Below are 26,792 nucleotides of genomic sequence, written 5' to 3'. Positions count from 1 at the left end.
GGCGCGTCAAAGGCTTTTTTGGTCGCTCGCAGCCCATACCGAGAGCACTGACTTTTAAGGCATTTAGCTTCTGAACAGCTGCCAGCGCACCAATCAGAAGCGTGGGAGCTCCAGAGACAGGTTGCAGGGGTCCCTAATGGCAACGGTGGGAAAAACCCGAACCCCACTACTAAATAATTGCTGGCAAGACTCTAGACTACATTAATGTACATACCAACCAGTCGACAACAGATACAGCAAGGGCTGACAGAATAAAACAGCTTAGTTATTACAGTTCCTAATATTGAATCAAATGGTCTATAATTGATCGTATTGCTTGAGTGCTGTATAAGTGTGGAGTGTGTTCAAGGCGCTTCAATGTTCGGAGCACCGGTGAATACAATCAACCCCCGGTGCTGTACCCGCCACACTCAACAATCAATTGAGGCCTGTATTCACTGTACCTCGAGCACCTATCTAAGTTGTTAAGGTACCTGACCTGCTCAACCTTGAGCAAATTGAACGAATTGAACGAATCGAATTTTAGAGAGAAGGCCACTTTTTTTTTCACACTCTTTCCCCTGATTCAGTGAACCTCTAGCCTACTTGATGGACCCTTCAACTGGCCTGGACTGGACTGCTCTGGAGGGACCTGACCTACCGACGGACCAACCGACAGCCAGAGAGAGACAGGACAGACAGCAGTAGCAAGAGAGGAAAGCTGTACTTTGTTGTAGTCTGGCCTTTCTTGCCGTGCCGATTCCCTTGCACCAGCTCGTTATCCTTCCCTTCCACCTCGTGGCCCTCCTCCCTCTTTTCCTTGCAGAAAAGCGCATGTGCTGTGAATATTCCAGCGAGCACCTGCTTTTCCTCTCATATTCACTATTGTCTGGTCTTTTGTTGGCATCATTCAATTGATCGTCAACTCCCCTCGCTCTTCTTTTCTATATAAGAAAGAGTTCTCTTCGACCTTCTATATAGGTTGCCTTCCCTCACACATCTTCCTTGTCAATTTTTGACTTTATTTGGTATCAATTTTTTCGCAATGGCTGAAGTCGCTGCTACCCCCGCTGCCACCAATGTGGACAAGAAGAAGCCCGAGAAGCCCGATGTCGACCTCTTCAATGAGCGCCTGACCAAGGCCGAGAAGGAGCACAAGGCCGTCATGGACAAGTACAATGCTATCAAGGCCAAGGTCGAGATCGCCGTGCCCAACAAGAACAAGGACTCTCAGTCCCCCACCCAGAAGCGCCGAGCCGAGCTCATTGCCCAGCTCCAAGAGATCCGCAGCAAGCAGGGTGTTGGCAAGAACGCCCGCAACACCAAGATGGACCAGCTGAAGCGCCTCGACGAGCAAATGCGCTCTCGCATTGCCGAGCAGAAGGCAGCCCGCGGCAAGGTCAACTTCAAGAGCGCCGAGGACCTCGACCGCGAGATCGAGCGTCTCGACAAGCAGGTTAACGGCGGCATGATGAAGCTGGTCGACGAGAAGAAGGCCCTGACCGAGATCTCCAACTTGCGCAAGCAGCGCAAGAACTTTGCCCAGTTCGACAACTCCCAGAAGGGCATTGACGAGCTCAAGGCCAAGATCAAGGAGCTCAAGGATAGCATGGACGACCCCGAGGTCCGCGCCCTCGGCGAGGAGTACACCAAGCTCCAGACCGAGCTGGATGGGATCAAGGCCGAGCAAGACGAGGCTTTCAAGAACCTCAACGCTCTGCGCGACGAGCGCAGCAAGCTCCACGCCGAGCAGCAGGAGAAGTGGACCGCCGTCAAGCAGCTGAAGGACGAGTTCCACGCTGCCAAGCGCGCCCACGCCGAGTACGAGCGGGAAGCCCGAAACCGTGCCCGTGAGCGACAGCGTGCCGAGCGCGAGAAGTTTGACAAGGAGAAGAAGATGGAGCGTGCCCAGAAGATGCTGGCCGAAGCTAGCGAGCCTGCGTACCTCGACGAGATCCGCCGCGCTAACAGCCTGCTGCACTTCTTTGATCCCTCGTCTGCACCCGCCGAGAAGGACCCTCTCCTGGCCAACAAGGGCTTGGCCGCCGAGGCTGCTCGCAAGGTCGACGATTCAGGCCTGAAGGGCATGAAGGTTGTCTCCAAGAAGACCGACGAGGAGTACATGCCTGCCGTTAAGAAGGGCAAGAAGAACAAGAAGAGCGAGAAGCCTGCACCCGAGAAGAAGGCGGGTGCTTTCAACTGCCCGCCTTCCGTCATCGAGGACTGCTCTTCCATGGGAATCGAGCCCCCTATGAGCGCAGCCGAGATTCCCGAGGTTGTCAAGCAGGTCAAGGAGAAGCTTGACCACTGGAAGTCTGACCAGAAGGCCCAGACTCAGCGCGTAAGGGCCCAAAGCTATGAAAATATTAGGAGTATAAAATCACTAACGAAACCCTTTTGCAGAACGTCGACAAGGCCAACAAGGAGATCGAACGTCTCGAGGCCGATGAGGCTGCTGAGAAGACCAACGGTGTCAACGGCGACAAGAAGGCCGACGACAAGGTCGAGGCTGTTGCATCGGATCTGAAGGAGACGTCCTTGGAGGACAAGAAGGAATAGGCTTCTGACAAGTCTTCCGCTGAAGTATCCAAGGCAACTGCCCCCCTTGACAGTAGCCAGGGAGATGGCTCGGAAACGGACAGCTGTTCAGATGACTCCGAATTCTCCCGTCTACCTACCTTAACCACCTCGATTTCCACCATGTCTACAGTTTCCGCCACAACCCTAGCGTAACTTATACCTCTAAACCTTCCTGCATTGTATTCGGACTGGAGCATGGGAACGTCGGGCTTTTCCAGGCCCTCAAAAATTCTCTTGAGCCTTTTTAGTTGCATCTCTTCTGTATCTCCTCTTTGGCATCCTTCTCGGCATGATCTGATTGCCCATGTTACGTTGATCACACGACCGAGAACGAGAAGAGGACGACGGTATGGGGGAAACAGAGTCAGCATCCATGACTACTACTGGTGCTATATAATAACCTATAGGGCGGGCGAATATACGAAACATGATTAATCTGTGCTGCAAAGATGACCTCGTTGGCACAAAAGCTCAAGTTTAAGTGGATCGTAATGTAATAGGTGGTTGTAACCTCAAGGCACTCATCGCGACCTAGTGAGGCGTTGTTCTTGGTTGTTTTTGTAGCCAGGGGCCATGATTTCATACTGATGGGTTTATGAGCCACGTGGAACTCTAATGCGTTTCTGGACCTCTGTATTGCAATGGAATCACTCCTTGCCCCTTATTCATTTGTCCGGTCTGCAGGGCGGAAAGCCCAGAAGGGATACTGTTCTCGTTCAAGAAATGCAATAATACTGCGGCGGTGAATTTCCAACTGGTTTGACATGTTCTGCTCTATGTATTCCTGCTCTCGTATTCCTTTCAATCTACCTGCTACTGTATGCCTGCCGGTTCGATGACATGGCAGCACTCCCCTTTCCAAATTGTGGGTGGACCTCTTCGGACGAAATACATCTTGACCTACTGCGCCATTTCCGTGCCTTGACCCAACCTGCAATCTACTCTTTCCCGAGCCATGTCAAACCTGATTTCTTTCCTTCGCTCCCTCGACCAACGTTGCCGGCATTGGCTGCTAACAAATAGTCCTCGTGTCGAGGCAACCCATAGAAGCAAGAGCACTAACTCCAGGAACTCCAAGTAGTCCAAGAATAAAAAGAGTATGAACCCGAGTCGGGGAGAAAAACGTAATGAGTCTAGAAAACACGATTCGCTATGAATGGTAAATGATCAAAGCGCCATCACTTGCTGCTCAAGCCTGCCGCTATGCTGAGAAAGAAAAGGGGGCTGGTATGGCTTGCCCGGCATTCAACATCGTCCATCTCGTTGAAAACTAAACAGGTGAAAATCATTATTGTCATTGTTTCGTAAACGTCATGTCTTGGGCATGGTTTGGTTTGTAATACACAGGTGAAAGGGATCTTGTCTCCCGTCGATGGACGTGGGGGCTCGTGGCCGAACAGGTCTTTTTCGGAGTCCTGGGTGAAGATGAGAGATGAATCAAATGGACGTATAGGCATTGATGTGACGGTCATTGTTGCAGAAAAGAAGCTTCAAAGCCGGTCTCATTGAAAGTCATAAAATGTCGAAGCAGGCGGTGGCCGGAACATCCTCCGGCCATTAGGAGGAGGAACCGAGGCAATACCACCCATTGGAGGTCCTGGCGTTCTTCGGTGTATCATGGGTGGCGGAGGCGTCCTCGAGGGTAGGGGAGCATGACGCGGAGGTTCCCTGTCGAAGCTCTCATTCGCTATAGCAGCTTGGGCACCCCTGCGACTGACCTTGCGTGAACCATTCAATGCGCTCAAGGGAGGGTCCTTCACAGCCCCCTCGTCATCTTGTGGGAGGGTCAACTCGACCAGGCTATAGAAGTACTCGAGCACTTCAGGATACCGTTGTACGCTGGACTGCCAATCCTCATCTATTCCTCGTTTCAGAGTGGCCTGAGCTTGAGCAATCTCAGTAGGGTGAGGCGGCGCGTGGTAGTAGTGGTAGGCGTGGGCTGTGAGACGCTCCAGGTGGGACGAGTGGGCTTGTTTCCGTCGTTCCGTAAGCAAGCGGAAGTATTCAAGAATATAGTCTTGGGCGTGCCCTCGAACCCAGGTACTAATAACTCGTCAGTTCTATAGGCACGACAGGCAGCGGGCCTTGGCAGGGAAGGGGTCTTCTGACCGTATGTCATTGTATATGGACTGCATCATGCGAGACTCGGCCTGGCGGACAGCGACCTCTAGTCCCTTGGCCTCACAGTCACATTGTAACGACGCCGGCGCATGACATATGGCACAGTCCGGATCCATCCTGATGATGGACTTGCGGGGTTTAAAATCCCTATTATACATCTTAGCTGAGAAAAGCCGGCGGCGGCGGCGGAGGGTTGAGTTCGGGAAAGGCGGCGGATAGCATGGAGTGTGTAGGCATATGTGTACATGTAACTATTGTACAAGAATAGCTTCTATAGCCGACCCCACAAAGGGTCTCATGGCACGGGGGTGGGAAGGGGAAGGAAAGGGAAAGGGAAAGGGAAGAAGACAAAGAAAAGACGTGGCAATGGCAACTGACCTGACTTATGATAGTGAAGGCCGGGGCTACAGTAACGCCAGCGACAGGCGACAAAAGGTCCCCGTCAGTGACAGCGAAGGGAAAGAGACGCAGTAGCAGCAGGCGGCGTGGGAGGAGCCAGAGGAGGGAAGTAGTGGACGAAGAGGAGGACAACAAAATTGGCTAAGACGCAGCTCCCATGCAGCAAGTACATAACAGACCGCCCTCGTGAGCGTGACGTTGGTAGCAGGAGCAGCAAATAAGGGCGGAAGCGAAAGCTCTTTGGTCCGATACGGCTGCTATCATGTAGTGATCTGGTGGTCCAGCCTGCACCTCAGGAGTGTGGGGAGTCAGTCGGGAGGGGAGAGGAGGGTAGGGGCGAACAGAGAGAGGTTCGACAGTGTTGCGTGCCCGAGAGACGAGAGAAGAGACACAATCGGTGGATCGACCTGAGGTGTTTGGACTATTGCGGAACGGGAGTCGTGAGAGGCTGGGAAACAGCAGGTCTTGCAGATGAAGATGCACCGAGGTCCCACCAGAAGCCAATTGACAGAGCGGATAGACGCCCCGGGAGGCTCTTGTTGAAGGGAAAGCACTTGAAGGAGCGCGTGTGCGTGTGTGCCCAGCGAAGCCTGATGCGTTTTCCGTCTGGTTGCAATCTGATGTTTACGGTGCCGCTGCGTTGCGTTACTTTTTTAGCGAGCGAGCCGGCAGGACAAGACAGAAGCTTGCCGAGAGATACTCCACGTTTGGACACCAGGTAGCAGATAGAACAGCTGTCGTGGCTCGAATCGAAGGGGGGCAGTGTTAGTATGCAATGTGGAAGGGCAACCCAATCCCAACCTGCATGATCCGCGCCGATATTACCCACGAACGAACCAGTCAGGGATGCATGTATGTACCAAGCCAACTTGGGTCCCGATAATACCGATGATCACGAGAGAACGAGACGACGGGGTTGGACTCCGAGAGCAAGAACTTCTTGACCTGAGAAAGAAGAGAGAGAAGAGGAGGACGACGAAAAATAGGACGAGGGAAGCGTACTAAGGAGCAAACAGACGCACTCTCAAGAGAAACAAACCAGAAAACCGAACAGCCAGACAGAGACGAATAAGAGGCTTACGAAACGAGGCGGCTCCGTAAGTTTGCATAGGCTGGGCCGGCCACATGGGGCGTCAGTAATGGCGACTTCACCGCTTCTCGAGGCGGGCCTGGCCTGGCCCAAGGGACCGTTTGTAGGGCCAACATATGAACACCACCATGGGAAAGTGGCTACAGAGCTGAGGAAACATTGGCCATTGATTACAACAAAGAGGCTACATATATATATTGTTTCGTAGCGCATATATTTCATCTGACTTTTGGCGAATCTGACAGAATCTGCTGGCCACTATGGTTGAGTTGAGTTGAGACTCGAGATGTCCGACGAGGGGCATCCATGAACCCCTCCTGCCCACTAAGCGAGGCCCGCACCCCGCTTCGATTATGCGGCAAGATATGCAGAAAACCGAGCCCTTTATCTTATCAAGGAATTTTCTCTCCGGCGACATGTCGACATACAAGCTTCCCGTTACCATACCCTAGAGCTCGGCTTTAGGCTGGGATGTAGTATTGAAGCCTCCAAGAGAGTCCATTGTAACTTTATAGGCTCGTAGAAACCTCCACGATGCCTCCGCGCTGCTCATCCAGCGCTGGGCTGTTCCTCCCATTCCTGTACCCTTCGCTTTTCCGCCCGGCAGGTGCCCGCCTACACCGCGCCGCCAAGGCCAGCATCACCACCTACTCGTCGGCCTCCGACACGGCTGCGAGCGAGACCACCAGCGAAACCGTCGAGCCCTCGGCCTCGAGCGACGACATCCCCGTATCGCGCCTCAACCCGGCGCCGGACGACTATGCCCTCTCCTCGTTCGCCGACAAGGCGCGCGTGACCGTCTTCGCCGGCGGCGGCGGCCACGGCTGCATCTCGTTCCTGCGCGAAGCCTTCATGGAGAACGGGCCCGCGAACGGCGGCGACGGCGGGCACGGAGGCAACGTGTACGTGCAGGCGGTGCACAGCGAGACCTCGCTGCACAAGCTGGCGCGCCGGCGCATCCTCCGGGCCGGCAGGGGCAAGACCGGCCAGGGCTCGAACAAGGCAGGGCAGAGGGGCGACGACCACGTGATCATGGTTCCCGTGGGCACCGTCATACGAGAGATTGGCCGCATCGACCCCATGGTCGAGGAGTCGATCGCGTGGCGGGCTGCCCGCGAGAAGGAACGGGAGTTCGAGCGCCAGTTCCGCGAAGCAGAGCGGAATGCCGTCGCCGAGGGAGAAGACCCGGACATCGCCACGGCTTCCATGGAAGCGCCCGAGAACCCCAACCTGCACAAGTTTGTGCTCTACCCGGGCCTCACGAAGTCCGAGGCCCGAAACCTGACCCTGCCACGCTTGCCGCGTCGGGACCGCCTATACCATCAGCCCCCGGGGCCCATCCACCTCGACCTCTCCACGGCCACGCCGCGTCCCATCCTCCTCGCCGCCGGCGGCATTAGCGGGCTTGGAAACCCGCACTTCGTATCCAAGGACCGCCCGAAGCCCCTCTTCGCCACCAGAGGGGAGCGCGCCGTCAGCATGCAGCTCGAGTTCGAGCTCAAGCTCCTCGCCGACGTCGGCCTCGTCGGCCTGCCGAACGCGGGCAAGTCGACGCTCCTGCGCGCCCTCACCAACAGTCGCGCGCGCGTCGGCAACTGGGCCTTCACGACGCTGCAGCCCAACATCGGCACCGTGGTCCTGGACTCGAACAAGGGCCGCCGCCTGTACACGCCGCCCGCGCCCAAGCGCCAGCAGCCGCACGCCGTCATCAACGACGCCCGGTACGGCAACGTCGTCATCAGCCAGCACGCGCAACTCGGCAGCGGCGGCGAGGCACCGCCGCCGCGCACACGCTTCACCGTCGCCGACATCCCCGGCCTCATCGAGGGCGCGCACCTGGACCGCGGGCTCGGCACCGAATTCCTGCGCCACGTGGAGCGCGCCGGCGTCCTCGCCTTCGTCGTCGACCTCGCCAAGGGCGACGCCGTCGAGGCCCTCAAGGCCCTCTGGCGCGAGGTCGGCCTGTACGCCCGCATGCGCGAGGAGGAGCGCCAGGAGCGCGAGGTCGGCGGCCGCATCGACTGGGGAGGCGACGCGGGCGTCGGCTCCATGGGCTACGGCGGCGGCCAGCCGCAGACGACGATGATGCCCGAGTACTACCCCCAGCTGCCCGAGACCAACGAGGGCGGCCTGCACATCGCCGCGAAGCCCTGGTTCGTCGTCGCGACCAAGGGTGACCTGCCCGAGACCCAGGACAACTTCCAGAGGCTCAAGTCGTACTTGGACGACGTCACGGACGGCAAGGAGGTGCACCCCAGCGGTGTTGAGGGCGCCTGGACCCACGACTGCGCTGCGATTCCCGTCAGCGCTATCAATGGACACGGGGTTGATCGGATCGTGCATTGGACCTTGGGGCTGTTGGAAGAATAGATTCGGGGCATGTACGTAAGTACTTGCATGATGTATGATTTAGATTTGTAAGAGCTGTGTACACATATCGCATGGACAAATGTTACCGTATAGTAGCTTCAATATGCTCTACTGGCTCTCATCACGGCGTAATTTCTCTATCATTTGGTGCCCCAATTCAATTTCCCTGTATTGACAAAACTCCTCAAAGCTACACATTCTAATAGCTATCAGTATACTGCCAATGTTCTACACGAGATCTTAGACAAAATTGTCTTGTCTGAAGAATCCTTGATCTCCTTTGCGTCCTCGAGGGCAATATCATTCGCGTGTAATAGTTGCAAGTCAAATCTTATGCAGTTATTACTGTACAAACGAATAGCGAGTTGATATTCAGGCGCTTAGTCGTGGGTAAGGAAGTGTCTAACCTTGCTTGCCCTCCCTGAAACGAGCCCAGAAACCTGAGAGCCCGCCTATTGGGCCGCTGCGGATTCCGTCACGCCGTTGGTCTCTTCAACCTTGACAGCCTCGTCGTTAGACGGGGCGGCGACATCGGTTTCGGCAGCGGTGGTATCCTTTGTCTCCTCAACCTTCACCTCGGGCTCCTCGACGCCTTCGGCCTTGGCCTCTGCTTCGGCACTGGCCACCTTGGCTGCATCCTTCTTGGCTGCGTCCTTCAGGGTCTGGTTGATGACCGGGGTTGTGTCATTGAACAGACGCAGCAGCATGGCGGCGCGGTCCTCCTTGGGAAGCATGAGGTTGAGTGACTGGAAGCTCTTCCAGAGAGGCAGTACCATGCGCTCCTTCCAGTCCGCATCTGACCCGTCGGGCTCGACACGCAGAACACAGCAACCCATGCTAATGTCTCGTGCTCGCTCTCCAATCTCGCCCAGCTTAGACCACTCGCCTTCGGCGAACCGGGGGAACATCTCCTTCAACAGCTTGTGGAACGTCTCCTTCTTGGTAAGACGAATGACGCGGTCCGAGCCGACGTAGCCCGCAACGATGGGCATACCCTCGGACTGTATGCGCCACCGGCATACCTCGGCAGATGGTGCATCTTGCTTCATGAACATCTTCACACCGGCATGGACAAACTTGACGCCACGGCCCTCGTTCTGAACCAGAATGTCTCTCACAAGAGCGCTTGTGTAGTAGATTGCCTTTGCAGGCTCACCAGCCGTATTCCTGACCATATATCTATCATCGGGGAAGCGAGTTGACAGGTTGTAGAAGGTCTTGATGTTCTGGATCACCTCATGGTCGGTCGAGAGGTATTTGTAAGGTTCTTCGTACGAACCATCTGCGTTTCTTCGACGCTCTGGTGCCTGTGCTTGCGGTTTGGGGGTATCAGTAGTGGGCGTCGCAGTCTCCGTTTTCACCTCCGACTCTGTTTTCATCTCTGTGTCTGCTTCAGCTTTCACCTCCGCTGCTGAAGCCTCGGGTGCGGGCTCTATTGGTGCTTCCACAGGGGCGTCCACCATCACGACTTCGGTTTGGGCCTCGGCTGGCACTGGACTGGCCGTCTTGGCCTTCTTAGCTTCTGGCTCTTCAGCTTCATCTTCAACCTGTCGTTTTACCCCGTTAGTCGGAAGAACATCCGTGGGCTCGCCCTCCGCAGCCTTCTCCTCTTCAACGGCCAACTTCGCAGCCACCTCCTCTTTAGCTTCCTGGCCATTGCTGGCGGTCGCCTTGACTTCGGGCTTGACTTGTGGTGCCTCGGGTCTGACTTTCAGATCGGCCTTCTTCTCAAGTACAGTGATGAAGAAACCTCCAGTATCCTGCTGGTGAGCATAGACGCGCATGCAGCGATCCAAAGGCAGGCCAGAGCAATCGCTGGTATCGGGCCGTGGGAACATTGTCTCGGCCAGTTTGCTAGGAGATAGCCCATCATCCTTGGTCAGCATGTACTGCTGAACTTCCTCCCAACTGTTCCAAATGCGGCCATCCTTATCAATGATCTTCCACTGGAACATGCCGGGGTTGCGCTTAAGGCCTGGCAACCGTTGACTGCAGTCAATGATGTCGACTTTATCGGGGCCGCCGCAGCGCTCAATAGCTGATACAATGACCGCCTCGTTTTCGACTGGGTTCATGCTGCAGGTAGAATACACCACTCGGCCACCAACTTTGAGCATCTGCAGGGCACGAACCAGAATTCGTATCTGTGTAGAATGAAGGCCAAGCGCACCACCCGGACCCCAATCATTCCACAAGTTGACATTCTTTCTCAACGTACCATCTCCAGAGCAGGGAACGTCAGCCAAGATCCGATCAAATCTCAGATACTGTTGGTTTGGTTGCGAAGGCTCCTTTGGGAGTTTGATGGCAGGGAAGAGGGTGGCGTCGTGATTCGTTACGAGAAGATTCGGAGAGGACAAGCGCTTAAGCTGGTGGACCAGCATGTGGCTGCGCTTGTAGTCGGCGTCGTTCGCAACGAGCAGGCCGGTGGCTCTTCCGTCGTCTCCGTTGTCGATGTCTAGGTCGGCTCCCTCCTCAGCCTTGATCTCGGTGTTGTTTTCGTCCATGGCACCCATGGCCTTTCGGATGCGAGCTTCCTCTCCAACGTGCAGCATCTCCAAGAGCTGGGCAGCCTTGCTACCGGGACAGCACACATGTCCAGGACGGTCATACCAGGAGACAAGTCCATCAGCAGAGGCGGAATCATACTGACTATCTCTTGTCTGCTGATGTTGCCCACCTGGGTCTCGGAGACGAGGAACTTCTGGAAGACTGCGAAGGGAGGGAACTTTCGAATGACGTGCTTGGGGGTGTTCATCGAGTAGGCGAGCTGATCGGGGTACCAGGTAATCGGCTGGGGGGCTTGGACTGGCTGGCCATCGTAGCGCTCGATCTTGACGATCTCCGGGACGTATCTTTCTTCGAGTAATCTTCTCACGGCGAGGGCGTGGCCCTTGGAACCACAGAAGCGGAAAGAGTTGGGCAGTTCGGTCCTCAAGGCCTCCCAGAAGGCCTTTCGCTCCTCCTCGTCTTCAATCGGAATGGTGGCATCGTAGTAGCGCTGAAGCTTCTCGTTCTCTTTGACGACCTCGGGAAACGACACGTACGCGACACGAGCACCAGTGTTGCCTCCACCACGACCGCCGCCACCGCGGTTACCACCTTTGCGGCCACCCTATGATGATGCCATGTTAGATCGTTCATTCATGCACATTGTTACTGGCAATGAAGTAGGACTATCAGAGATTAAAATCAGGACTTACTCTGAAATTCCTGCGACCCATTTTCAATTTGATTGGAGTCGTCGCAAGAGAGATGGAAATAATGGTGTTCAGGTGCGGGTGGAAGCTCCAGAAAATTTCCAGCCAGCCTCGCCGATTATCGTCTTATCAAATGTTTTCCAATGCGACAGCCCCTCGCCGATAAACGATTATGGTTCAGAGTACCCCACCAACCCACCTACAATGGGTCCATCTACAGCGCCCTCGACAGGGCCTCACCTTCAACAATTAATTTAGTGCAGAACCTACATCAATGAACTCAACCAATTGACTTACATCCAGCCAAAGTTATATGCCGATCAATAATAGGGGCTTAGACGAGAGCTGACGTCTCTATGATCTGATATTGATGTGAGGCCTCCTTTCCTCTGAGGTAACTCTTCCCCCTCAGTTTCACGACTGCGCACCTAATTTGAAATACATGAAGGAAAAGTTTTCATGGAGGGGCAGGTTAAGGTGCCGTGAGGTAATGTAGATCATTCATCCCTTGCCAGCAGCGAATGAGAAATTGGTGGCTTGCAGCTCACCGAGAGCGTGATCATTCCACGCCCCCCCTTGGTGAACTGCATATTACCTTGTATCCTAGTCTTTGAAATCCTCAAAGACATAATCTATTATCAAGATTTCATTTTTCCTGAATATATCTACATATATTCTGGAATCATTTCTGACATCTTGGAAACGGGAAGAAAATCCCATCCAGGTAGGATGATCAAGGTGTGTATGCATTCATCTCGAGGAGCGAGTGCCATATGCACGAGAGGTCATTTGGGTGGTCAGCACCCTGATAGTCACCCTGCAACCTATCCGATTTCGGTAAGTTGCCAGCCTGAATAAGCCAAGGCGCCCTATCAAGTGCTGGCGATGTTCACCTTACCCAGTACGCCCGATAGGCGTATCGGCGCATGGGCTTTTTGTGTCGGCGTCGACGCATGTCATGTCAAGGGGCAACGTCATTAATTGGCCATGTTGGCGAGCAGGGGTTTCTGACAAGTAAGGCTGGCATCCGGGGAAGCGTCTCGGTCCGTCAGATATAAAAAGGCCTGCGCCTATCCAATCCCATCCCCGTAGACCGAGCCAGGCAAGCAAACCAACGTAACAGTACGCCATATTATGGCCTCATCCCCGGTCCCCATACGCAATGGCCGATCCAGCACTCCTTCACTCGACCCTCAAACGGCCCCTTTGCCGCGAGGATTGGGAAGAACAATACCCTCATATCCGAAAGCATTGGTGGGATGAGGACGAATCACTGGAGAGAGTCATGTCGTTCATGGAGAAATGCCATCACTTCCAAGCTACGTGAGTCTCTCTGCTACCTGTTGTTGAACTTTTTGGGTATGGGGATCTCACACTTTGCAGTGCCAAGCAATACAAAACCAAGCTCAAGGAATGGAACCTCCTGAAAAACGTACCGACCAACGAGATGAAGGCTATCGTGAAGATCCAGACCAGGCGACGGCCAAAGGATACCGAGTTCCTGGTGAGGGACAGGGTAATACCGCAGGACAAAATCGACCGGTTCGTCAAGAGGACCATGGGCACTGCGAAGCCCTCGCCGTCCGCCCTCAGTCCATTGTGTGCGTATCACCCACTACTGCCTGCTTGCCGTTTATCCTATTGACACACCATAATACACCCAGCGCATACCCCTTTCGCGGTGTGTTACATCACACCTCTGCCCTCGCCTCGTCGAGAGGTCTCGAAGTCAGTCCTCAACTCACTTGGGTTCATGCCGGGGAACTCGCCCAGGTCCGAGGCGTTGTTCAACGAATGGGTCGAGATGTCCTCCGATAGCCTACCCAAAGCGGCCTCGCCCTCTCCACCGGGCTTTTTCGAGACCGGCTTACCAATCCCCTCACGAGCGCCCACTTTGACGCCGCTAAAGGGCGATAAACTGCCACAAAATGGTTACGGCATGCTCCTTGACGCGGATGGAGAATTCTTGGGTAGCTGGAGCCAAGTCGAGCAGACTTACAACGCGTGGTGATACTGCAAGAGCACTCTTGGCATGTCCCAGGTCTGCGACCCAGTTTGCAGGTGTTGAAAGGGGTACACAAAAGTCGTTTGTTTCCTGTTTCAAAAAGAATATACACCATCGCTCCGCTTGTTCACGGGTCATGTTTTGTCTGGTACTGTTTATTCCCCGGTACTTCTGGTGGTCTTCGTTATGAACAGTTGCCAATGGATCACACTCGTTCTTATCGGAAACTTGAATATGGAAGTTCAGAGGGGGTGGCGTAATGCTCAAGTCTTTGCTAATGCACACGACGGAGTCCAGCCGTTATAGCGCCATGATTTGAAACACAATACTCTTTGACATTGCATCACGCTTGCCAGAGGAAGAGCCATCCTACCCAAGCTTGAGCAGGACCCTTGGTAGAGAAATAACTCCCTAGAGTAGCAAGCAGATACTATGTAATGAGAAAACTGACACTCGCAAACTGAGTCCACTTTGACTCGGAGCATGTCCTGGGTGAAAATGCCCACAACACTAGTAGAGCATCACCCTCTCCCCGTCAACGTTGAATGCCACCCCCAATGTTCTTGTCATCACGGGGCGCTAGGGGATCTGCTCTTATGGTCGAGGCACCTCGCTCAGGAGACGGAGAAGCAAATCAGCAATATCCTTGTCACACCCCGAAATCCACATATAAGGGAGCTTGGGGCGGACACTACTCGAGAAGAACCTCCATTCGCCAACGGCCCCAGTGGGAACAACAAGGGAAGACCTAAGCCAAAGCGTGCAAAAGCGAGGGGCACCGCGAAATTGCACCGCTTAATGTTGAGATATTGGAGGAGGCATCGTATCGTATCCATGGTGATCCGAAAGCGAGCATGGCGTGCATTGGACAGGGATGCAGTGACAAGTGAAAGGGAAACGTGCAGGCCCTGCAATTCGCAATGACGGGCCGGAAATTCACCATTTAACCGATAGAATACTACAGTGATGGGATGATCAGTGGGACTCGAGGACCTTAAAGATAAGGCTAGGTTAAAACTAGGTTTTTAAGTTTAACCTAGGTTTTTTAAAAATTAGTTTAAGTTAGTTTAAATAAATAAACCTAGTTTTATAATCACATATACTAAATATTTTATTAAGTTAAAAAGAGAATTAAATATAATAAACTAAGTTCTTTAAAAACTTAAATAAAATATATTTAATTTATATTAATTTTAATAAAACAATATTTAAATATATAATAAAATACGCTTTTATTAATATAATAAATTATAAATATAATTTAAATTATAAACTTAAATAATATAATAAAAGTATTTATAAAAGTTATTAAAATAATATACTTTATAAGTAAGCTATATATATAAGCGAGCTACGCACTTTTAATTATTAAGTATTATAACGTTTATAATTAATTAAATTTATTATTAATTATTATTTTTAAAGGTTTTTATATTATTTTAATAAGTATATATATTATATTCGAGTTTTTTATAGTTTTTATAACGTTATAAGCGTATTTTAAACGTTTTTATATAATTACTCTTTTAACGCTATTCGCTTTGGTTTAAAATTAAGCTTTAATTAAATTATTTAAGGGTTTTAATTTTTAAAGAATAAATAAGTTAAAAGATATCCTTAGAGGTATAATAAACGTTATTCGAGTTTTAAAAAAAACTTAATAAAACTTACTTAAGTTTATATTAATAATATAAAAAAATATTTAAACGTGCGATAAAAAAAACGGACTATTAATATAATAAGTAATAGCTTTTTAACTTATAAAATAATAATAAAAATAGTTTAGCGAAAAAACTCGTATAATAAAGTCGTTAAAGCTATTTACTTTATTAATAAGTTATATTAATATTTAAATTAATTATTAAAATAAAAACTATTTATATAAAATATATAAAGAATTATTTATTTAAATAATATTAAATTATTAAAATGTTTTTATTAAGTTATATCTTATATTTTATCGTTACGTAATTAAAGTCGGTCGTTTAATTTAATTTATTTATTCGGATTTATTTATTTAAATTTATATAATAAACGCTATTTAAGTTTTATATTAATAAGATAAAAAAGTATTTAAACGTGCGATAAAAGTCCGCTTTAATCGATATAATATATAATAACCGGGTCGTAACGTAATAATAAAAGGTATAAATAAAAATATTTATATAATAAATTCGTTAAAGTTATTTATTTTATTAATAATTAAAATAAATATTTAAGTTAAATATTAAAATAAAGAGTATTTATATAAAATACGTAGAGAATCGTTTATTATTATATATTTAACCCCTCTTTTATTAATATCTTTTAAGTTTCGAGGATCTCGAGGATCTCGCGAGATCCTATCGAGCCGGTTCTTTAGATCTCGTCGAGATCTTAAGAGCGGCTATCTCGTGGTTATTTTATCTTTATATAACCTATAGTAATTATTTTAATTTATATATTTTTAATTACTTAGTTACGATATATTATTATTATTATATTAATTATTATAGTTTTTATAGCGGTATAATAAGGTGTAAACGTTAATAAAACTTTTATAGGGTTTTATAAACGTTTTAAACTATTATTAATCCTTGTCGAAAGGTATAAGTCTTAACCGTATAATCGGGCTAGGTTATAATACTATCTCTTCTTTTTTATTTATTTTATTTTTAAACCGGTGTAGCCGATATAAATACTTAAGAGGTTTCGTTATACCGGATATTCGTAAGTTCTTTATTTTTATTTTTATTATAATATATATTTATTATATTTTTTAATCGTGTTAAAAAACGGTATATATTAAAATAATTTAAGACTAAAAAGTCTTATATTTACGATATCTTTACTTAAGTTATTTTTAAAAGTCTTATTATTATACTAAACGGTTACTTTTATTATATTCGTTATAATTTTATTTATCGAGCCTCGCCGGACGATTTTAATTATTATGGCGAGTATATTATTAATTATTAATTTAATTATAATATAAGTTTTAATTCGTTAAGTTTCTTTTTAAAAAGAATACGATAAGGTACGACTTCTCGTTATTGTTCCGTTAATTTAGTTACCTTTTAATCGTATAATTCGATATATTAGTTTTAATTTTAAAAAGTTTAGTAAAGTTTATTACGTAAAGTATTAATTCGTTAAAAATCCGCTCTTTAATATCGTACAAGGCTTCGGCTTTTTTTTCCGTTTATCGGAATAATTTATTCTTTTTTATTAAGTTCGTTAAAAATATTGCTATCTTATTAAACCCGGGATAAAAATCCGGTAATAATTGGCTAGTTTTAAAAAAAATTTAACTTCCGTAACGCTTATAAGCGTGGGCCACTTTTTAATTATTAAGATTTTTAAAAGTTCTATCTAAATTTCGCCTAGGGATATTATATATTTTATAAAAATAACGAATCGTTAATAAAATTCGTTTTTTAAGTTAATTAATAGATTAGCGTTTTATAACTTTTAAAGTATTAACTTTATATATTTTTAATATTACTTATCGTTTTTAAACTAAATTAAGATATTATCGAGATATATTATAACGAACTTATTAAAATATTCGTATAATATATAATTAATTATTATTTAAAAGTTAGTTAATACGTTAATTAAGTTAAATAGTATAATTTAGTATTTAAAATACTTATACTTAGTTCGAAACGTAGTTTTTTACTTTTTTAATCCGGATTAAGTTATATATATTAAAAAGGTTGAGTATTATAAAGATTTTAATGTATAGTAGTTTATTTCGTAAGTCGCCGATTAAGAGTAAGGGGTACCGGTTTTTAATAATAATTTCGTTAAGCTTTTAATAATCGATATATATATATTATTTAAGTTTCTCGTTTTTACTTTTCTTTAAGATAAAGAGGATGGGGAAGCCCGTTATTAATGTGGATAGGCGTATAACTCTTTTTTCGAGATTTTCCGTAATATATTCTTTTAGAGCTTTTTTATGTTCTCGATTTAATTTATAAATTAATATAAAAGGAGGCTCTTTCTTTTCTTTTAACGGTATCTTATAATCCTACCGTGTGTGAAACGATAAACCTGTTCTTAGTTTCTTATTAAAAAAAGCTTCGAATTATTAATACTTTTTTAGTATAATTATTATAACGTTTAGTTTAAGCTCTTTAATAATAATATATACTTTAAAAACTTTAAGTTTATTAAAAGAACGCTTTTTAAACCGTTATTTATCGATTAAACCTTTTTTTAATATATCTTATTAAAATTAACTTATTTTTTAATTAATTTTAAAATTATTTACTCGTAACTAGGATATCTTTTAAATTATATCGTATTTTACGATATTCGTAATGTTATATATAATTCGTTTATATCGTTCTTTAATATTAATTAAAAGGTTCGCGACTTTTTTTTATACTTCTTTATCGTTATAAGTTATAAATCGATATAAGGCATTTTTTTTTCTTATTATTCGAATTTAAAGTAATTAATAATTCTTAATAAAATATAATTTCTTTACGTTCCGTTATTAAAAAGCGCTTTAATATAAACTCTTTTTATATTTATTATTAATATAATATATTTATAAATAACTCGATTATCTATTATATAGTATAGGGACTTATTTTAGTCCGCCTATTATCATCCTTTTATAATAAGCGGCGTCTATTTCCCGGGCGCTATTCTTATAAATAATTAATAATCTTTTATAATTAACCGTTATATCGTCGCTATTATTCCTTTCGTTCTTTATAAAGCGCTTCTTAATACGTTAACGGAGGTGTTTCCGTGCTCTTCCCCCGCATAAAATATTATTTTTAATACTTAAAATTCGGGTTTTTCGAATAATTCGAAAATTTATTAAGTTCGTTATCATTCGTAAACGTTTTATAAGTTTTTTAATATATTAAAAAGATTCTTTTATTAAATATATACCTATATGTCTTAAAAATATTAAGCGGTTTTTTTTTAAACGTTTATAAGCTCGCGATTTTTTTTAAGCGTACTTAAAATATTAATTTTTAAAACTTTTTTTTAATCTCGTCCTTTTAAATAATACTGTTATAACTACCGTAAGTTTTCTTATATTAGTAGGTACGCCCGTTATTTATTAAAAATTAACGTCTTAATTCTTTTAATAATATAATTAAAGTATAATTATATAATAAATTATTTACCGATCTTTTAAGGAAACTATCCGTACTTGAATTTCTTTATAAAATATTTTATATAAGCGTCGTATATATATAAAATTTATAAAAGCGTAAAATGCTTTTTATATATAAAAGAAACTTAGATATCGTTTTTTATTACGTAATTACCGTGAACTTTCTAGTTAAACCTAGCCGTAATAAGTATTTAATATAAATGTTTTAAATCGGGGTAGAAAATATTAAAAATAATTAATTATTTATCGGTTTTTAAACTTTTAAATTTAACGATCTTATTTATTAACTCGTTTATTAATATACCGACTAGACGTTTATAATTTATTAATTACTTTAACCGATTTATAATATTATTTATTAAATCGCTATTTTCGTTATATAAAAAAGGGTCGTTCCCTTCGTATTATCGTAACGTTTCGGCTATAGTTCTTTTTATTTTTAAAAACTTTAAAGAATTATTCGGTTTTTTCTTTATCTATTAAATAAAAGGTATACTAATTATCGTAATAAGCTATTTAAAATAAACTGCTATATTTAATAATAACGTTATTATTTTTAATAATTATTATAAAAATATCTTTTATTTTAATAATATTAATATATTATTTTTCCGGAACTTTTTAAAAGTTTTTTTATATACTTAATATTTTTAATCGTAATACCTTTATTTTTAATAATTATAATAAATAATATATTACTTTTTATTATATTTTTTATATTTAATAGCGTTAAAATTTATAGGTTTATTATAATAATTATATATTATATTATTCCTCGGCACTATATTATTATAATAACGTGGTCGCCTTATATTAGCTTAGATCTAACCGGTTTACCGTTATTACCCGCCTTATTTCTCGCGGCGGCGTTCGTATATACGAGTATTAATTTTAATAATAAGTTCTATATACGAAAAGAAATTAGTAAAGGTATTAAGTCGGCTAAGTCCGTTTTTAATATTTTCCTTTAATTCTCGGTAATATATTATAATTTTCGTATAGTTTAGTTAAATTATAATACGTCGGAATTCGGCGGTGTAAAAAGCGGCTAATCTTTTTTACTTAAAAGTTTCTAATTCTTTTTCTATTTATCGCTTTTCGTCGGGGTTTTAAAAGAGTGATTTAAAAACTTATTCGAAACTATTATAACTTTCGAAAATTCGTTATACCTTTACGCGTTATAACTTAATTTATTAATTATTTTTTATAAGTTCGTTTAAATAAGGTTTAAACTAAGCGAATATTTTATTTTTAAAGAACAAGGCGATATAAACGACTCACTAAGTAATATTTTAAAATATTCTTTTATAAAACCGTTAATAAGCTTTAACTTAAATAAAGAACTTACAGAGGTTCCCGTTTATCTTATTAAAAGCCGCTGGGGTATTAACTTTTATTTCTCTTTTAAAAGTAATAAGGGTTTAAATAATATTAGCGGCGGTACGAAAGAGGCGTACTTCCTCGCGTAGCTAGTTAATATTTAATATTTACCTTAAGGTATTTTTAATTAAGAGCTCGTTACGCTCCTTTTTAAGTTTAGTATAATAATATTAATAATTAACGCTTTTTTATTTAAATTCCTTAATTTATTTAATTAACGCTTACTAAGTAAGGCCGTCGTCGCTATTTATAACGAACGCTATCTAGGTTCTAAAAAAAACCTAGTAAGACGTACTGGGGTTTATATTAATAATACGAGAGAGTATTTAAACGTGCGATAAAAGTCGCTTTTATTAATATAATAAGTAATAGCTTATAAGAACGAAAGTAATTTAAGGGCGTAAGTTTAAAAGTATTTATAATAATTTCGTTAAAACTGTTTATTTTATTAATAAGTTAAGATTAATATTTAAATTAATTATTAAAATAAAAAGTATTTATATAAAATATATAAGGAACGTCCGTCGTTATATATTTAATCTCTTTTTTACTAATTTATTAAATCGTCCGCTAGCTTACGGTAATCCCGTTATTAGTTTACGGTGATCTATCCTTTAGATCACGGTAATCTATTCTAATAGCTTATTTAGGGGCGTCGTGATTTCGTCGCTCCTGGCTTACTTGTTAGAGCGGTGATCTAATCGCTTATCGTTACGTAATTCCTTCTTAGCTACTTTTTCGGGTCGGGTTTATCCTTTTATTATTTAAGATACTTTTATAATTATATTTATATATTTCTATAATATAAAGGAGTTTATATTAATATAATTAATAGTATAGTTAATAATTATAACGTTATAGCTTAGTCGAGGTATAGTAATTCTGTTCTAACGAGTAGGGTCTTAGCCGTATGATTAGGTTAGGTTATAATATTATCCCCCTTCTTTTAACTATTTTATCTTTAAAGTGTTAATTTTATAAATACTTTAATTACTTATACTATTAAATTATAATAAGTTTCCCTTCCTTATTATTCTTTATTATAATATTTACTTATTATGATTAATCGTATTAAAAAATCTCGGTTTAAGAAAACTGTCGCGCGTTTAGCTCTTGCCGCTAACGTGGAATCCACGGGTAACCTAACTAGCATACCCTGTACTCGTTATTTTCGCTAGAACCTAGCTTATTATATAAACGAGAAGTCGTTTCGCTATTCGGAGTATATTCGGGTTGGTCGTTCTTATAACGGCACCTTTATTATATCGGTTTTAACGAAGCTAGCCGCTTAATAAAAAAAGCTAAAAGCGGAGGAATCGGATATAAAAAAGGCTTTATTTCTTTTATAAACGTAGCTATTTATCGCTTTAGGTCGTTTAGCCCGTTTTTATTATATAAAGAAGGTTATAATAAAAAAGCGTTTAGAGGCGTTTCGTTAAAGAATATAAGAGCTAAATAAAAAGGACGGTATTTCTTTCTCGATTATTAATTAAGAGAACTTCGTTTTTAATAACCTGCGTTTTTTAAATATTTTTGAAGATATTAATTAGTTATTTTTTAATTTAATAAGTTTCTCCGAGCTTGGGCCGTTAATCCTTATAGGGGGAGCTCCTCTTTAAACTTTTAAAGTTCTTTCGCGGCGTTCGTTAAATATTTTTTAAACTCCTAAGTATTATTTTTTAATAAGTAACCCTTTTATTAAACGAGGTATTAAAAGTTTCGTCTTTTTTTCTTTTTATTAATAATTTTATTAACTTTATACTCGTATTAATCTGTTTCGATTTTTAATTATATATCGATTAAGGTTTCCTCGGCCGCTAACTCGAGTAATAAAATATAAAATATAAGGTGTATCTATATTATTCTAAGTAGTAATAATCGGTAATTAATTTTTAAAATAACTTTTACGATTTTAAATAGTCTTATTTTTTTAAAATTTAATTTATTACTTAGTCGTTTTATTTTAATATTTCGTCGTAAGAAATAAACTTTTTCTCCTTTTTTAAAGGTTAGTCCTTTTAATTTATTTAGTCGGCGTATCCTTTTATTCATTATTAGAGGAAGGTAAGGTTTTATTATAGTATAATTTAGAGTTCTTTTAGTTTTTCAATTTGTATGGTCGTGATTAATACTAACTTTTTTTTAAAGGGTTTTTTAGTAATTTCCGGGTAGTACCTATAGTTCGTTTAAAATAATAAAATACGTGTAGCTTTATTATTTACGCTATTATAAATAAATTAAGCTATAAGTAATAATTATACTTAATTATTTTATTTATAATTAACGTAGTAGCGTAAGTATTATTTTAAGGTTTAGTTTATCCGCTCGGTTTATTTATCCGTTTAAAGGTGGTAAGCCGTGAATAGTTTATACTTAACTCTAAGTTATGTTATAAGTAATTTCTAGAATTTAGCGGTAAATAGTTTATCTCTATTAGAGATAATTATTTCGGGTAGCCCGTACTAGTTAACGATTATTTGGAGGAATATATATATTAGGTTATTAATATCGTTAAATTCTTTATACGGTAAGAAGTAGGTATATTTCGTGAGTTTATTTATAATTATTAAGATGCTATCGTAGTCGACCTTAGTTAGGGGTTTTTTTAATAGGGGTAGCTTGACGATAAAGTTAAGTGTAATGGTTTTCTATACTTTGTTTAGTGGTAGGATCGGCTGTAATTCCCTGTATGGTTAGTGTCGGGTGGCTTTAGCTTTGTTGTAGAGGTTGTATTTATTGATCACCTTGGCCACGATTAGCTTGAGGTTTTTATAATCGAATTATCTGGTAATCCTTTTCCAGGTTTTAAATACTCCTTGGTAGTGGTGAACGTCGTAAGGTTTTTATGATCGGTGTAGACCTTGACTAGTTCTACTATTCCGCTGAGGTAATATCTCTATTCTTTGTAAGCTTTGATAATAGTTATTAGCTCTTTATTATAGATTTAATAATTAAGCTCTAGTTTGTTAAGTTTTTTCGAAAAAAATACGACCGGGTGTGATTTTCCGTTATCGTTTCGTTAATTAAGTTGTCCTCCGATCGTATAGTCCGATACGTCGGTTTTAACTTCGAAGGGTTTAGACGAGTCTATTACGCGAAGTATTAGTTCATTAAGGATTCGTTCCTTAATATCGTAGAAGGCCCTGTCTTTTTTCTCCGTTTATTAGAATAGCTCGTCCTTCTTTATTAGGTTTATTAGGGGTGTCGCTATTTTGCCGAATTCGGGAACGAAGATCCGGTAATAATTAGCTAGTCCTAAAAAGGATCTGATTTCCGTAGCGCTTATAAGCGTAGGCTACTCTTTAATTGCTAAAATTTTTAAAAGTTCTATTTAAATTTCGCCCGGAAATATTACGTATCTTATAAAAGTAACGGATTATTAATAAAATTCGCTCTTTTTTAAATTAATTAGTAAATTAACGTCTTATAACTTTTAAAATATTAACTTTACGTACTTTCGGTATTGCTCGTCGTTCTCGGAATAAATAAGGATATCGTCGAGGTATATTATAATAAACTTATCGAGATATTCTTATAAAATATAATTAATTATAAATTAAAAGTTAATTAATACGTTAATTAAGTTAAATAATATAACTTAATACTCGAAATAGCCGTACTTAGTTAAGAACGCGGTTTTTCACTTTTTTCCTTTTTTAATTTAAATTAGGTTATATACGTTAAAAAAGTCGAATACTATAAAGATTTTAACGTATAATAGTTTATCTTATAAATTACTAATTAAAAATAAAAGGTACCGGTTTTTAATAATAATTTTATTAAGCTTTTAATAATCAATACATATACGCTATTTAAGTTTCCCATCCTTACTCTTTTTTAAAACCAAGAGGATAAAGAAGCCTACTAATAATATAAATAATCGAATAACTCCTTTCTCGAAATTTTCCGTAATATACTCTTTTAAAGCTTATTCGTACTCCTAATTAAGTTTATATATAAATATAAATAAAGGTTCTTTCCTATTTTTAAAAGGTATTTCATAATCTTACCGTATATAAAGCGGTAAGCCTATTTCTAGTTTCTTATTAAAAAAAGCTTCGAATTACCGATACTCTTTTAATATAATCGTCATAACGTTCGGTTTAAGCTTTTTAATAATAATATATACCTTAAAGACCTTAAGTTTATTAAAGGGTCATTTTTTAAACCGTTACTTATTAATTAAACCTCTTTTTAATATATTTTACTAAAATTAACCTATTTTTTAATTAATTTTAAAATTACTTACCCATAATTAAGGTATTTTTAAAATTATATCGTATCTTACGACGTCCGTAATATCACACATAATTCGTTTATAACGTCTTTTAATATTAACCGAAAGGTTCGCGACTTCTTTCCGTACTTCTTTATCGTCGTAAGTTATAAGTTTTTTATCAACGGTTTTAAATCAGTATAAAGCGTTTTTTCTCTTATTATTCGAATTTAAAGTAATTAATAATTCGTAATAAAATATAGTTTCTTTACACTCCGCTATTAAGTAACGCTTTAATATAAACTCTTTTTACGCTTATTATTAATATAATATACTTATAAATAGCTCGATTATCCATTATTTAATATAAAGACTTATCTTAGTCCGCTTATTATTATCCTTTTATAATAAGCGGCGTTTATTTCCCGAACGCTGCTTTTATAAATAATCAATAATTTTTTACAACCGATCCTTATATCGTTATTATCGTTCTCTCCGTCCTTTATAAGGCGCTTTTTAGTACGCTAGCGGAGGTGTTTCCATACTCTTCCCCGTATAAAGTATTATCCTTAACGCTTAAAATCCGGGTTCTTTAAATAATTCGAAAGTTTATTAAGTTCGCGGTAATTCGTAAATACTTTATAAGTTCTTTAATATATTAAAAAGGTCCTCCTATTAAGTATATATTTATACGTCTTAAAAGCGTTAGGCGTTCTTTTTTAAACGTTTATAGGCTCGCGATTTTTCCTAGGCGTATTTAAAGTATTAATCTTCGAAACATCTTTTTTTTAATCCCGTCCTTTTAAGTAATATTATTATAACTACCGTAAGTTTTCTTATATTAATAGGTACGCGCGTCGTCTATCGGGGATCGATGTTTAAATTTTTTTAATAATATAGTTCGGGTATAATTACGTAATAAGTCGTTTACTAATCTTTCGGGGAAATTATTCGTATTTAAATTTTTTCGCGAAGTATTTTATATAAACGTTATATATATACGAAATTTATAAAAACGTAAAATATCTTTCGTATATAAAAAAGATTTATAAATCATTCCTTACGGCGTATTTATTATAAATTCTTTAATTAAACCCGGCCGTAATAAGTATTTAGCGTAAATATTTAAAGTTAAGGTAAAAAATATTAGGAATAATTAATTATTTATTAGTCTTTAAATCTTTAAACTTAGCGGTTTCGTATACTAGTTCGTTTATAAGCATACCTATTAAGCGTTTATAGTTTATAAGTTATTTTAACTAGCTCGTAATATCGTTTATTAAATCGTTATCTTCGTCGTAAAAAGGGGATTATTCTTTTCGTATTATTACGATACTTCGGCTATAGTTCTTCTTACCTCCTGAGGCTTTAAGGAACCATCCGGTACCTTCCTTATCCGCTAAGTAAAAGGTATACCTATTATTATAATAAGCTATTTAAAATAGGCTGTTATATTTAATAATAGCGTTATTATTTTTAATAATTATTATAAGGGTGTTTTTTACTTTAATAACATTAATATATTATTTATCGAGAATTTATTAAAAGTCTTTCTTTAATGCTTAATATTTTCGAACTTAATATCCTAGTTTTTAATAATTATAACAAATACCGCGTAACTTCTTATTCTACTTATTATACTTAATAACGTCGAAATTTATAAGCTTACTATAATAGCTATACGCCGTGGTGTTTTTAAGCGGCATATGGTTAAGTTAATATAGTCGTCCCGTATTAGCTTAAGTTTAACTAGTTTACCGCTAGGGTCCGCCTTACTTTTCGCGGCGTTATTTATATATACGAGTATCGATTTTAATAATAAGCTTTATATACGAGAAAAAATTATCAGGGGCGTCGAGCCGGCTGAGTTCGTTTTTAATATTATCCTTTAATTCTTAATAATATATTATAATTTTCGTAATTTCGGTATAATCTAGTCGAGCTATAATACGCTAGAACTCGGCTATATAAGAAGCGGCTAATCCCTTTTATTTAAGGATCTCTAGTTCCTTCTCCGCCTGTCGCTTTTCGTCGGGGTCTTGAAAAAATGATTTAAAAGCTTATTCGAAGCCGTTATAGCTTTCGAAAATGCGTTATACTTCTATACGGTATAGTTTAATTTATTAATCGTTTTTTACGAGTTCGTTTAAATAAGGCTCAAATTAAGCGAGTACCTTATTTTTAAAAAACGAGGCGGCGTGAACAACTTATTAGGTAACGTCTTAAAACATCCCTTTATAAAATCGTTAATAAGCTTTAATTTAAATAAAAAAACTTCGGAGGTTTCTACTTATTCCATTAAAAAGGGTTAACGTGTTAATCTTTAT

The 26,792-nt window shown here is 41.1% G+C and overlaps 5 protein-coding genes across 5 annotated transcripts; 3 read left to right on the top strand and 2 right to left on the bottom strand.

The window, feature by feature from the left end:
• Nucleotides 1–1,024: 1,024 nt before the first annotated feature.
• PG994_013230 (nuclear segregation protein) lies at nt 1,025–2,538 on the top strand (the record flags this gene model as incomplete). The annotated part of the gene is made up of 2 exons (XM_066864639.1): nt 1,025–2,320; nt 2,383–2,538. The coding sequence occupies 2 exons, from the start codon at nt 1,025–1,027 to the stop codon at nt 2,536–2,538; spliced, it is 1,452 nt and encodes a 483-aa protein (XP_066709600.1).
• A 1,523-nt stretch (nt 2,539–4,061) lies between these two features.
• PG994_013229 (uncharacterized protein) lies at nt 4,062–4,838 on the bottom strand (the record flags this gene model as incomplete). Its single annotated transcript, XM_066864638.1, has 2 exons — nt 4,062–4,602; nt 4,669–4,838. The coding sequence occupies 2 exons, from the start codon at nt 4,836–4,838 to the stop codon at nt 4,062–4,064; spliced, it is 711 nt and encodes a 236-aa protein (XP_066709599.1).
• A 1,865-nt stretch (nt 4,839–6,703) lies between these two features.
• PG994_013228 (obg family GTPase CgtA) lies at nt 6,704–8,539 on the top strand (the record flags this gene model as incomplete). Its single annotated transcript, XM_066864637.1, has 1 exon — nt 6,704–8,539. The coding sequence occupies one exon, from the start codon at nt 6,704–6,706 to the stop codon at nt 8,537–8,539; it is 1,836 nt and encodes a 611-aa protein (XP_066709598.1).
• A 452-nt stretch (nt 8,540–8,991) lies between these two features.
• On the bottom strand, nt 8,992–11,763 carry PG994_013227 (Multisite-specific tRNA:(cytosine-C(5))-methyltransferase; the record flags this gene model as incomplete). Its single annotated transcript, XM_066864636.1, has 3 exons — nt 8,992–11,112; nt 11,193–11,654; nt 11,743–11,763. 3 exons carry the CDS (start codon nt 11,761–11,763, stop codon nt 8,992–8,994), a joined length of 2,604 nt encoding a protein of 867 aa, XP_066709597.1.
• Nucleotides 11,764–12,901: 1,138 nt separating this feature from the next.
• Nucleotides 12,902–13,750, top strand: PG994_013226 (uncharacterized protein; the record flags this gene model as incomplete). The annotated part of the gene is made up of 3 exons (XM_066864635.1): nt 12,902–13,062; nt 13,123–13,340; nt 13,404–13,750. The coding sequence occupies 3 exons, from the start codon at nt 12,902–12,904 to the stop codon at nt 13,748–13,750; spliced, it is 726 nt and encodes a 241-aa protein (XP_066709596.1).
• Nucleotides 13,751–26,792: the final 13,042 nt, after the last annotated feature.

The sequence above is a fragment of the Apiospora phragmitis genome (genome assembly GCF_038363925.1).
Source record: "Apiospora phragmitis strain CBS 135458 chromosome Unknown utg000011l:1.0-3236445.0:1.0-3240683.0, whole genome shotgun sequence".
Classification (NCBI taxonomy): Eukaryota; Fungi; Ascomycota; class Sordariomycetes; order Amphisphaeriales; family Apiosporaceae; genus Apiospora; species Apiospora phragmitis.
This window is presented reverse-complemented; position numbering and strand designations above follow the sequence as displayed.